Raw genomic sequence first — 13,565 nt, 5'->3', positions numbered from 1 at the left:
GACAGACATGCCTCCAAAGCAGCCAAGGGTGCTTGACTTCTTTATTCCCAAGTCTGTTAAATTTAAGAGGTCATTCAAGGAAGTTGTTGAATGTTATGTCTGCCCACAGTCTTACGTCTAATTCCATGGCTTTATTTTACTCAGTTGGCCAGTAACGGTTGACTTTTTCAATGTTCTAATGACCAATTCAGCACATGGCCAGAGACTATTCTACATATTCAAGTTTGCACTTCAATTTACTTTCCAAGAATTTTCAGACATAGGGATATAGTTGTGCACTGTTCACTTTAATGTAAAACAACCACAACAACAATTAGAAGAATCTGCCTTTTGGAGAAAGCAAAAGTTAACATAAACCAATATTTTAAAAATCCTTCCAGTAGCACTGTAGAGACCAACTAAGTTAGTTATTGGTATGCGCTTTCGTGTGCATGCACACTTCTTTCCAATAACTAACTTAGTTGGTCTCTAAGGTACTACTGGAAGGAATTTTTTTTTTTGTTTCGACTACGGCAGACCAACACGGCTACCTACCTGTAACTATAAACCAATATGCGCTGTTGTTTTGAAAGCATGTTTCCTTTTAGGAAAAAGTCAGAAAAGAATATAACTATGCTTGTTGAAACTGGTCCTTTCAAATGTGAATCTTACCTAAATGTTAACAGTAAATATCTTGAAGGATCAAAATGCAGGTTGATTAGATACCAACCATAAAGTTGATTAGCACGAGCAAAGACTTATGTCTATGTTAACTTGAAACTAAAATAATGTTAATTTATTGAATTCTTCATGTCTAAACTCTGATTTCATTTGAGGACAGTAGAACCCCTCTCATAATTTTAATTTGGTGCTTAAATAATAGTTTTATGCCATCGTGAAGGTGAATATTAGTGATATCTCTGCATGGTGGGACTTGTAAAACCTGAAATTTTCCAGTGAAGTCCCATTTAGCTGATAAAGCAAGAAGCATTGTATTTTTAAATATTGTAAGCCACTTTGTGGAAGATTTCTTAAAAAAACAGAGTATAAATCAAATAGATAGATAGATAGATAGATAGATAGATAGATAGATAAAATGTTTGTTTACTTTCCCAAAACAACAGTGACATATGTAAAAAGATATTCTTTGTCAGACATATTTATTTCCCTGTCTCTCCTTTCATAGGTCATATTCTCATGACATAACTGTCATGAGCAAATGATGGTAGAGAGAAGATGAAAGGGCAGGCCCTGACCTATCTACAGGGAGTCTGTATGCATACTACTGTATGTGTTTTGGGCTTTCTTGGTACACATTTGCTCACCATGGTTATGTTGAGATATTAGAATGGAGTAGACCAGCAGTTTTCTTACTTCTATACCTTAAATCCTAACCCCTCCTACCAGACAGCAAAAGTTAAGTAAGTTTTGCTCTGGATGAAAAAAATAGACAAATTGTACTTGCTTTCTCCATCTCTTTCTCTTTCTACATTTTTAAAATCTAGTAATTTTATATCTTACTAGATTTAAAATTTCTTAGATATAATTTTGATAATGTAACATTAGGCAGATACCATTTCTTTTATGCAGATTTGTAGCAAACTTTGCCCCCTCTTGTCCTTCGGGTTTCAGGTTGCCATGATATTTCAGTCTCCTGCATCAGATGGTATGTTGTGGTGTTCTTGTTATCTTTCCTTAATACAGAGAAACTAAGGCGTAGTCTTCCAAACCTGTCCAGGACATCTAACATCCAAGTTGAGTCTGTGAAAAACAGTAGAAGTGACTCAAACTTTCAAGTGCCAAATGGAGGAATATCTCGTATTCAACCTCAACCCTCAGCCAGTAAGTATCTTTACAGTGACGCTGTAAACACAGCTTCTGAGAGTCGACTGAAAACAATTAGCAGCGTGTTTACAGTTTCATGGTAAAGGGATTAGACATTTCATGCAGATAATGCAAGCTTGGTCAGATCTGATGTATGTTGGGCAAACGAACATTTCAGAGTACAGTACTTAAGTATGTGTACATTGCCATCCCACGTTACTTCTCAATATTGATGGTTTCCTTAATATCTGCTGTCCTGAATAGGAAGCCTTTTCTGCAACGGTCTATCTTGAACATCCCATAAGCTTGGTCTCTCTGGTGCAGTGGGTCAGTGGGTCTGGCTGTTACCAGAAAATTGGTGGTTCAAGCCCACCCAGGGGCGGCTGTGTTCAGAATTCCTGCATTGCTGGGAGTTGAAAACTAGATGACCCTCAGGACGCCTTCTAACTCTTATGATTCTATGATTTGCTAATCAAGTGTAACTTGCATTTTTTATATTTAGCTTGCATTCATTATCATGTAACATCCCTAAGCAAGGAATTATAAAGTCTTCTGAATTGCCCCTAGCTGTGTTGAAATTTGCAGCTACACGCTTTTGATTCCCGTAGGGTGATAGTAAAAAGTGTACTAATGGTCCCCATTCCCATCTTTTGCCATTCTGCCTTGGTACAAATTTCAGCGAGTATCAAGCAGTTGAAGTGAATATGAAATGAGAGTCAGGATTTCTGTTACCTCCAACAGATGAATGACTGAAAATTAAGACATCAAACTCGAAAGTGCCTGCCAGCCTGAAAGATGGATTATAAATTTTAAAAGAAAGAAGTTGCATTTTCATATTGTTATTTTCACTTTTCAGTATTCATAACGGAATTACTTGGATCAGCTGCATACATAAACATTTTCAGAGGCATACACTTTTATAGCCATAAGCTTGTCTCCTGAATTGTTTTGAAACAATAATTTTATGTAGAAAATATAAAAATATTCACCAGAGGAAAATGTCCTTTTGAACAAAGTTGGCACTCCTTTCTGCAAATGATAAATTGTAATAGAACTACGGGATCAAAGAGTAATAAGGTCTTGTATGAACAGGTTCTTTTATTAATAGAAGTTGAGGAGTAAGTGTTTACACATCCACGTTGCCAAAGAATCAGCCTCTCCCTTAATGGAACTTGTCTGAAAGGTGTGCCTGTATAAATGGAGAGCTGATTTTTCAATTCCTGATCATAATTTCCTTGTTTGTAAGGAAGGATATGAATCTGGTCCCTATCGTGCAAAAATAATGTAGGCAGTGCTTTCCTCTTTTGGGACTGAAATTTGCATTCTCCTTCCCTTTTGAAAAACTAACAAATGCTTTCTTGGAAGCCTATAGCCAAATTACACACAAATACATGGTTTAACATTATGTGTACCTTTGTTTAACTGCAGTCAGCAACCACTCAGTTGGCCTAGTCAGTATTTGGCCTATGGTTGGTAGAGAGAGGGAGCTTAATCACCCTCCCTAGTCCTCATGAAAAATCCCCCTAAAAACTTTTATTTTAATCACAAGGGAAATTTCTCTAAGTGTTAATGGGAGCTTCTCTGTTTTTTTTAAAAAAACAGCATGTCGCTTATTGTTTTTGTGTTGATAAGGGATGGGGTACCTGTTAGTTGACCTTGTGGCTGTTATTTATAGGAGTTGGAGTCCAACATCTGTAGGGACACAGGTTCAAATCCCTGTGTGTATATAATTTTGCATATGGAGATTCAACTCTTTGGGGTTTTCCTGTATTTACTGGTTTTTATTTGTTTATTTTTGCAAAATACTACTGTACACTTGCAGTGGTCTTCTCACTCTTTCCTCAGGTTGTTGCACTGCATGAGATTAACTTGGGAGGGTTGCTTTGATTTCTGCCTTTTCTTGCTTCTAGTTCACTCCCTAATTTATACTTTCACAAGCTGCAATACCTAACATATGGGTGGTGGTAATGAAAAGTATGTCGGCAGTGTATCAGTGTAGTTTAACCTTGTATAAACATAAATATATTTCATTAACATACCTGTAGAAGTCTTGATGAAAATGATTTCAAACCTTTGCAAATGTAAGTTGGAATTTTGGATTTGTTTGGCTTCATTTTCCGTCCTGTTCAAGGCTTGTTCTAGCTCATGAAAAAATGATCACCTTAACAATCTATAGCTCTCGTACAAGTTAGTAACCTCCTTATGGTTCCATTTTCTTAAGTGTGGTTTATTCTGAAACCTTGTTTTAAACTATTAAGCAGCACAGAAGGCAAATTTTGCAGTCTTCCACCAAACTGAAATTGTAGAATGAAAAAGGTGGTAATTTAGCTATTGACTGATATAGTGGAATCAATGTGAGCAACTTTCTCAACAAATGTATTACTGAAGACATAAGTCATGCACAAGAAATGCTACCATAGCAGCATCACATTCATCTGTAAGTTCTTAGACTCAAAACGTTAAATTTCTGATTTATTAATTACAATGCACAACTCGCTACTAAAATCACCCTGCTTTCCAAAGGATTGGAAAGTTGCCGGTGTAAAACAAAATGTTTATATTGGGGTCAGTAGTATTTAACTTGTTCCAAACTTATTTGGACATTTTGCATATTACGCCAAGCTATTTCAAATGGTAAACGCTTAAGCAGATTCTGTGGAACTCTACAACTGAATTAGTTAGCAGTACAGTGGCAGGTGTTTGATCGTGCGCAAAGTGGCTTTTAATTATAACTTGACGTATACATCGAATTGATTCCAACTACCTGGGAAACAGATTGTGAAGTTAAAACAGAAAGCTCAAGGAGGTGTGGCAAATTCAAGGTTAGGAATCTCTAAAGGGTTGGAAATAAAATAGCTGTACAAGTTGGTAGTGCACCAGTATTTGAAACACTGTGTCTTATTCTGGTCACTGGTCATTCAGTCTCCAGAAGGATATCTTTATTCTAGAAATGCCACAGAAAACGTATGGCAAAGATGATTGGGGGCTGGAACAAGTATGGAGCAGCATGTGTGTGAAAAGAGAAATTATATCGAACACTAGAACTGGGATCATCCAATTAAACTCCCAGTAGGTTTAGAATATACAGAGGAAGCATATATTAATGCAGTCTGTGGAATGAATGGTCACAAGATGTCTCTTTCTAAACCAAGACATACCTTTTTTGTGAGATTCCTAAATGCTTCTCTCTCCATCACTGAAGGCAGATACTAGGTGGCCTTTTTCTGGCATTGTTTAACAAGGCAGTTCTTGCCATGAGTAAATACTTGATTTGAAACTGTATTTTGATGTTACTTGTCAGAGAAAGTGTTGGTTGGGTAACATACCCGTGGCTTTTTATACAGCATTAAAGCAAACAGTATATCCTACATGTCTTATCTATCCGCTATAGAAGGTTGTGGGCTGGACTATATTTGAAGGACTAATATTTATATTTAAATAGTTTTTTCGGTCCATAAGATTATTATTTTTTTAAGTAAGCCACACTTTTTAATGGCATTATTGTTGTTATTTATTAGATTTATATATGTGACTTAATTGTGGAATCATAAATACAACCCCCCTTGGCTCTGTAAGGGGAGTTCAGGAGAAAACAGTGGGGGGGGGGGAGGAGAGGAGAGATTGTTCCATTGGGGGAGCAGAAATGCTTACGCTGGTGGAACATTTGCAACAGTGCAACATTCAATTCCTCCCCACAGAATTGACTTCTGAAGAGCCATGCTTAAGTTTGTACCGTCAGATAAAGTGGGCACATCCATTTATCCAAAGCAAAAAGAACGCATTTCTCCTTGCTGAAGGGAAGGGAGATGGGGAATCAAGGATAAATAAGTGCTGCTTGGTGTGTATTAACAATTCAATGTAGCAGTAGTAGAACACCATTTCCTTGGTTACACTTTTATCTAGGTACGGTAATTCTCATTCTAGGTCTCAATGCCATGTTGCTCAGCATAGAGAAGTGCGGAGCAGGTTCTTGTGAAGCCTGCTTTTGACTTGATCTGCGTTTAAGGAGAAGGCTACAGGATCTAAATTATTCTGCAGTACCTCAATTCTTGCATGATTTCCCCCCTTTGTCTTCATCTATCTGAGTTCCGTTATTTCCCAAGTTGAGTTAAAACAAAACTCAATGCACAAGTAAACTGCTGAGAACCTGGCTTTAGTGAGGATCCTTAAAATCCAATTGATTTTAAGGGCATATCTCATTTTGTTTTAACCTGGATTAGCAATTGCCAAGTGCAACACTGATCCTATGAGATATTTCACACACGAGAAAGATGGCGAAGGCTTGGCTGAGCTCCATGTTTCTTTCCTTCAAGTCACTTAAGTTTCTTTAATGTATATGTGACTCAGAAATATATATCTTTATTTTGACTTAAGTTAGAACTGTGTCTGAGGATGACAGTTGCAGAGGACCACCATATTGTGTTGAATTCTCAGCCATACTTGAATGCTTTTCAAGCACTGATTTGCCTGTATGGTCCTCTCTATCTATGGCAGGCATTAGCTTACAAGAGACCTCTTAGATACAGCAGCTGGCTTTAGATGACATTTTGTTGTTTGAGCTTGTTCCTGACTCTTCTTTATAGGTCAGAATTACAGTTTTTGAAGCAGAAATACTAGCTTCAATAAGCGATCAGTCTTGTGCGAATTCCTGTGTATAAATATGCATATATATGTACATACGTGTTATGACACATTTTCTTCAACTTCAGAAGAAAGAAGCTATGTTCCTGAATTGACTATTTGGAGCTGAAATTTTGTGTCTTTTGTTGAGTTAAATGTGACCGTTGTGTTCTGAATTTAACCTTGCACTGATTTGGCTGTGGCATGTCTGGCTGGTGGTTTGTTTTCACTTCTGGGCGTGTGGATTATTTTTGCCTCTTTGGGCTTTGGCCTGCAAGAAACTCTTTGCCTGCTAAAACGCTTAACACAGTTTGTACCATGAAGCATCTGACATTTACCTTTGCAATCCTTAATGTGGTGAGCATCACTTCTGTAAAGCAAAGCAAAGCACTCCTCCTCCACTACTACTACTACTGGAGCCGTAACAGCTTTTGAAAACTGTTATGCTTTTTTTGCTTCCTGATTTTTCCTAGGTAGATAAGGTCCTAAAATCTTAAGTGAACTTTGAATTCATTATCTTCTCTCTTTAGACAGATATGACATGTCTTTGTTTCAACAGCTCTGCAAAGGCAGAAAAAAATGCCCCGTGTTGCCTTCAAAACCAAACAGCTACTTCCTACTCCAGCTACCAAAGGAGGTAAATTAGCTTACAGCCATTTAATGAAATCCAGTTAAATTCAGAAAATTGTTCCCTTGTGCTTAGACTTATGCAGTTGAAATAATGCAACTGGAGTCTAACAGCAAGTGCTTTTATTGGTGAATGTAATGGCATAAATGCTCCTTTATAGAACATTTCAGCATTGACTATTGGCTACCTGTTGACTGTTGTGATCTTCCTTCATATGCTTCTTATGAAAATAAATGCTAAGTTTTAGCAAGCTTTGATCTTAAAACTTATTATCAGCACTGCTTTAGGATTGCTTAAATACCTTAACTGATAAAATAATCAGTTGTGTTAGAATTTATCCTATGTTCTGCTTTAGAAGCATAAGAGTAGGTTATATTAAGTTGGGGCAAACTCATGTTTTCTAGGTTTAGAGATGGTGCCTATACCTTTGTTTTGGGCAATAGCACTGCCCGCTGTCTTGGAGTTCTCAAAAGACTGGGTATGATTTTAAAGAACTCATTGATTACTCTTACCTCTTAATGGTTTTACAATTCAAGAAAAGTTAGTGCTAAGCTAAATTCTAAAGAGAACAGCTATTTAATTCAACTTGCCTTCTTCTTTATTTTAAAGTAGCAGGCATATTTAGAACAGTTCTAAGGTTGCCTAACACTCTCCAGATAGACCTTTAATTATTGGGTCCTTAGTTGTCATTTTTATTCAGTCTTCTTTGTAGCCTGTTTGGGATAGCTGAACCAAATTCTTCAAGCCTGGAAAACTTGGATACTTTTCAGAAATTAACAACTGCTCCTGGTTGAAGGTGGAGCTGTTGGTTTAGACTTAGGCAGATTATCTATCCCATTGTGTTGCCCTTAACTTCAATATTCTCTGTATAAAATCAGCACATCATTTAAAACATCTGCTTAATACTTTGGTTCATAATACATAATTTCAAAATATAGCTTGCATTTGTCATTGCTAAATGAGATATTTTAAAGAACATTTTTTCTAAGTATTTTGAAGCAGAAACATTTGCCAAGTGCAGTGCATTTGCAGAACACACATGTAGCATTTTCAAAGAATTCTGCCTTACGTCTATTATTCATGTCATTTTGGTTTGGCTCCCTATTAAAAGTTTATAATCTTAGCCAAATTATCTTTGGAGAGGCTTCTTCATGTTCATATTGCTATGACTAGGTGTGTAGAAAGTTTTTGTGGGTACAGTGTAAAGCTAGTCAGTTCAGAATTTATGTGATTTGGTACAATAGTTTTTTGAAAGAATGATTTCTTTAGACGCAAGGTCTTGAAGCCCATTATCTCAGTTCTTTTTGTTCTTGGACCATAGCATTGTTCTAATTATTTATTGATATTTTGTGATACACTCAATAGCAGTCCAGACTATTTGATCATTCACAAAGCACATTTTGTCTCAGAATTTTATTTTGGACTTTAGGGTTTTCTGTGTCCTTACTCCTGAAACACCAGTCCTTTTTCTGCTTAGAATGGTTAATGGATGGATAACCTAAATGTCTTCTTCCACCTAAGTTCAACAATATGCTACTTCTCTGGCCCTATAAAATACCTCTAACAATCTCTTGCATTTGTTTTAGAATACTGTAAATTCCTTTTTAAAGCAGGAAATGACAAGTTTAGGTTGTGTGGCATACTTCACTGCAGTTATTTACAAGAAGCTATAATTCTCCTTTCCTTCTTATATCAGGATGTTGCTTGCTGATCAATACTCTGGGTGGGTCGGTCGGTAGACACAGATAGATTATACCTATAGGGCTAAGATTACGCAAGGTATTTATTCTCAACACACGTGTTGTTGTTTGTTACCACATATTCCTCCATTATTATTATTTTTGCAATGCTTGCCTTAAGTGAAGGGCCATTATTATGTCATATACGGGAGACCATTCAGTTTTGCCTTGAGATCATTAATATTGAAAAGTATCAGTGTGGATAGTCTCTCTAGAAGTGTGGATGTTCATAGATGTTTTGTAAGCAAAAGGCTTCTGTGTAATGGAATTAACTAGGCAGTCTATTAATAATTACATAAAGCTGGTCATAGTTTGGAGCTCAAACAAAGAAATTCTTTTTCAGCCACATGCTCCCTCTTGTAAAGGACCTTTTGTTACAGCAAAATTCACAGCTGTGTGCAGTAAGTGGGCAGAGTGGGGTGTTGGAAACTGAAATTTTGTATAAAGTGAGCTTGGATGGTCTTTCTTATAATTTGAATAGAAAGGACTAGGGAATCTAGTTTTTGTTTTATTTTAAAGGGTATGTGAGACTATAAGAATCTCCAAAAAAATTCATCTTCAGTTTTATTCATAAAGCTCATGTTATAAACATTGTTCAGTTGTTCCAAAAACCTTTTTCTGTAGCACACTGAAACTGCATCCATTATTTCATTACAGGTTCAATGCCTTTTAAATCCTGCAATTACATTTGAGGTTTCTTGTACTTTTTTACTTTTCTTATTTAGGAGTTTTTGTAGTTACTGGTCTCTTCTGAAACAGCTCACTTGCTTTTGGCTTTTTGCTGCCTGGGGTGTTTGTTCATTGTCTGATCATTGGCATGTCTTGTTCCATAATGCCACTGTGGAATGTTCCCCCAGAAACACGCCAATAAGGATTCTCTATACACCTTTATCTTTTCTCAAGATGCTGTATGTGTAATTTGAGGGTCATGGGAGTTTTCAGAGCTTTAAGAGCAATTCAGACTTGGTTCTGATGTGCACAGTTATGTGAATTTAGATTCCAATAACTTCTAGTGTGAGTTTGTATTTTTATTTATTTATAAACCCTGCCTTCATCATATTGATTCCAGCATGTAATTCACCTCCGTGAAACAAAAGGTCTAGCCACACTGTCTATGAACTATAGTTATATTTCCTAGATTTCTTAAAGGAATAGCATCTTATATTGTCTGTGATTAAAACCTTCTCCATTGGGGTGCTTTTAACACTCAGACATTGCCTCATATTTATGGTATACTCCCTAATAAATGTATTTTCACAGTGTACAGAACAAATTCAGTAGTAATGGGCATTTCTCATACTAAATGCATGTTTTTTAAAAAATCTGCAGTGCATTACAAACTTGGCTAGGTTTGCTACATCATCTTATGAATAATTTGAATGAGAATGACTGTATGCATAATACATATCTACCCCCAAAGAAAGTGTTGAAAATGGTCAGACCAAAATAGGTACAAAACTACTTCTCTGTCTGTTAGCACAACTGATGATAGGTGTCCATTTTTATACTGCCACACATCAAATGTCAATCTCCTTCAGTAGAACATTGTGAGTGTGTATACACAAACTCTGACCTTATAAAAAGATGTCTAAAACATCAATACCTCTGTGTTGTGTTGTGTGAATCTGTAGTACATTGCAGGTGCTGAAACAGTTTCTGCCTATTTTTTAAGCTGCATTTTGTTGTTTCTTTGTCATGGAAAATGACATTCTTGTTTTGCTGATTTTCCAGTTCCTTCTCCCAGTAAATTCCGGTCCCCAGCAGCACCATCTCCTCTGGCTCTGAGACAGCCGGTAAAAGCGTTTAGTAACCATGGACCTAGCTCTGCTGTTCCAGAAGCTGTCCAGCTTTCACATAGCAGCTCTTCACCAGGGCCTTTAGCAGCTCCCAATTCAGTCTCTCCAAGCCCAGCCAGCAGCATCAACAGTGCTACGCTTACAAGACCCGCAGGGACAACAGGGATGAGGAGTGGTTTGCCAAGACCTAGTGCCCCCTCCGCTGGGGGCATACCAGTGCCTCGTAGCAAACTTGCACAGCCTGTTCGCAGGTGAGTCTTGCTTTCATTTTAAGGTTTCATACTGCAGAAGCAGTCTTCCATACAAGTGCTTGCATGTCTCGAACTCCAATAGTGTATCATTTGTGCTGTGCGCTAATAGCAATCCCAGTTCTCATAGTGCTGTTTTTATGTAGTCAGAAAGGCACCACTGACCCACAGGATAGAGGTATTTGCAGAGTATTGGGGGGTGGGAGGACAGGACCTAAAGATTGAGCATGAACGTTCTCAGTGGTCACAGAATGCTGACTGAAGTGGGGTGGACTGTGGAAAACCAGGGAAAGGCATCTTTCAGGTAAGCTGGTTGCAAGCCATTTAGAGCTTTAAAGGTCAAAACCGTCACTTTGAATTGCACTCACAATCTAAGAGAATTGGCAGCCAATATGGGTGATACAAAAGGGGAAGAATATGAGCATTAGATTTCACTCCCATAAGAAGCCCAGTTGCAGCCTTCTGAACTTGTTGAACTTTCCAAACTGTTTTCAAAGGCAGCCCTACCTCAAGATAAGAGATGACTTAAGGAAGGGATCACTGTAGCAACATCAGGTGGTTTCAGAAAGGCACGCAGCTCAGCTGGTGCACCCATCTTAATTGTATAAAAGAAGGCTAAGGCCCTAAAATCCAGATATAAAACTGGGTTGAAGACCACCCCACCTGCAAACTGAATCCTGCCTTTTCCATGGCAGTTCAGCCACTTTAAATGCTGGATGAACATCCAAACGGAAGCCTTTTGCTTTTGATCAGAAAACCCTCTGTTTTGCGTAGTAGTAGTAGTAGTTGTTTATTAATTGAATTTATATACTGCCCTATACCCGGAGTCACATAAAAAGATCACAGTATATAAATTAAAATAAAAGCAATAACCCACTAAAACCTCCCCCCAAAAGGGCTACATTTTTAAAAGGTATGGGATGTTGATCAGGTCAACCAAAGCCCTGGTTAAAAAGGAACATTTTTGCTTGGTGCTTTAAGGTGTATAAATGGAGGCGCCAGGCAAACTTCCCTAGAGAGAGCATTCCACAGACAGAGAGCTATTGCAGTTCCCATTTGCTAGCCCTCACTGAGTTCAGTATTAACACCAAGCATTTACTTTTTCTCTCTCAGTTGAATATAAGTGGCTTTTGAGCTAAAGAGGTTGCTGTTGCCACAATTAACTTCAACACAGAGGTACAGCCAAGCTTATGCTTTGTTATTTTCACTGGGCACAGCTCACCAGAAGCCACTCCATTGGAACTCTCGTGTTTTAATGCAGTTCTTGTTCATTTCAAGATAGCTTGCACAGCACAAAAGCCCCAGTAGAATGTGCTGTTTGTGGGCGAGTCAGTTTGGATTGATTTTGGTACTAGGTTAAATTTAAGAGAAAACAATTGGAGCAGTCTTTTCTGAAACCTGACCTACCTGAACAAAGTGAAATGAAAAAAAGATCAGGCAGTATTTATGATAATTGCCTTCCTGGATCAGGCTAAGGTCTTATCTAGTCCAGCATCTGTTCCCAATAGCAGCCAGCCAGATGTATCTGAAATGCTAAAACTAGTTTAAATGTTAATGTTGTCTGTTAGTTACTCTAAGCGTATATTGTTAAAAGTTGGGGATAACTTCTTAAAATGAACAATAGTTGGTGCTAATACCTTCAGTGAACTGTAATTTTAAAGAAGCAGTTGCACTTGTATATTATGGTCTAAGACTTTCTTGGGAATGTATTTTTGTGTTTCAGAACATTGCCAGCTCCCAAAACCTATAGCAATGTGAAAGATGAGAGCTGGAAGGACGGCTGCTACTGAAGTGCAAAGCAACGTTGTTCAGTAGGTACTCCTTCCCCAGGCTAAATGACAGATCAATATGCAGACTGATCAGATAAGACTTTGGGGGTTTGCAAATCCCCAGACCTCTGTCCTTAATTAGCACAAGCTGGCAGAGATTATAAAACAGCACTTTAATGACATTAACATCAGATACTTGGTGATCACTCAAATCACTTTTACATGAATCACTTTTCACCTCCGGAGCTTTCTCTCCTCTGCTACCTAAAAATTGTTATAAATGCTCTCATGGATACAGTGGTCAACATCTGGGCAAACACCTAACACAATGCCAAAGAAACATCTATCCTGAAAAACAGCATGTAAAATCGTAAAAATAAAATTAAAAATAAAATCTAAAACATCCATATGTGACTTGATTTGATTTAAGGAAAATAATTTTCTGGAGCTGTAGTATGTAAACATTAACATATTAATCAAAGGGGGGGAAATGGCTTGCCAAGTGCTACTGTGGTAGTGAAATCCTTTTAAACAATTGTGGAAGATTTGAATGGAGAAATTGCTGAGTCACAGCAGAACCATTTTATCTGGAGTCTCATTTGGGAGTGGTAGGGAAGCCATGTCATTGTTTTTATCTTTTTGAACAATCCGGATGCAGCAGACCTCATATATCTGGGTTGGATAGGTTGCATCTTTTTATGTTGATTTCTTGACCCAAACTGGTTTTGTGTTGTCTCATTTGGATTGCCAAAAGGGCTTAGTATCAACTGTACAATCTTTCTAAACTTCGCAGTTCCTGGCTCAGGAAGATGGCCTTTGCTATCGCAAACGACATTTTGAAAAACACAGCTCACACTATTTTGAGAAGTCCTTTTTCAGATGAAATTTCCTTGAAAAGGGAGAAATTGTCCATTAAAATCACACCTCAGTGCTTACAGCCTGGAACTCAACTGAACATGCGT

The 13,565-nt window shown here is 37.6% G+C and overlaps 1 protein-coding gene across 4 annotated transcripts in view; it reads left to right on the top strand.

Annotated features, from left to right (window-relative positions):
* Positions 1–13,010, top strand: part of SLAIN2 (SLAIN motif family member 2) — a 33,416-nt gene extending 20,406 nt beyond the window's left edge. The window contains exons 6-9 of one of the 4 annotated variants that reach the window (XM_083630432.1): positions 1,684–1,821; positions 6,983–7,060; positions 10,522–10,837; positions 12,558–13,010. In XM_083630432.1, the coding sequence (XP_083486558.1) occupies positions 1,684–1,821; positions 6,983–7,060; positions 10,522–10,837; positions 12,558–12,624 (599 nt within the window). In that variant the 3' untranslated portion in view covers positions 12,625–13,010. The remainder of the gene's footprint in view (positions 1–1,683; positions 1,822–6,982; positions 7,061–10,521; positions 10,838–12,557) is intronic. The other 3 variants (XM_083630433.1, XM_083630434.1, XM_083630435.1) reach the window with 3 other exon arrangements.
* The last annotated feature ends 555 nt before the right edge of the window (positions 13,011–13,565 follow it).

Source organism: Podarcis filfolensis (assembly GCF_964270895.1).
Source record: "Podarcis filfolensis genome assembly, chromosome: 9".
Lineage (NCBI taxonomy): Eukaryota > Metazoa > Chordata > Lepidosauria > Squamata > Lacertidae > Podarcis > Podarcis filfolensis.
Note: the sequence above shows the minus strand (reverse complement) of the source record. Positions and strands in the feature narration are given on the sequence as shown.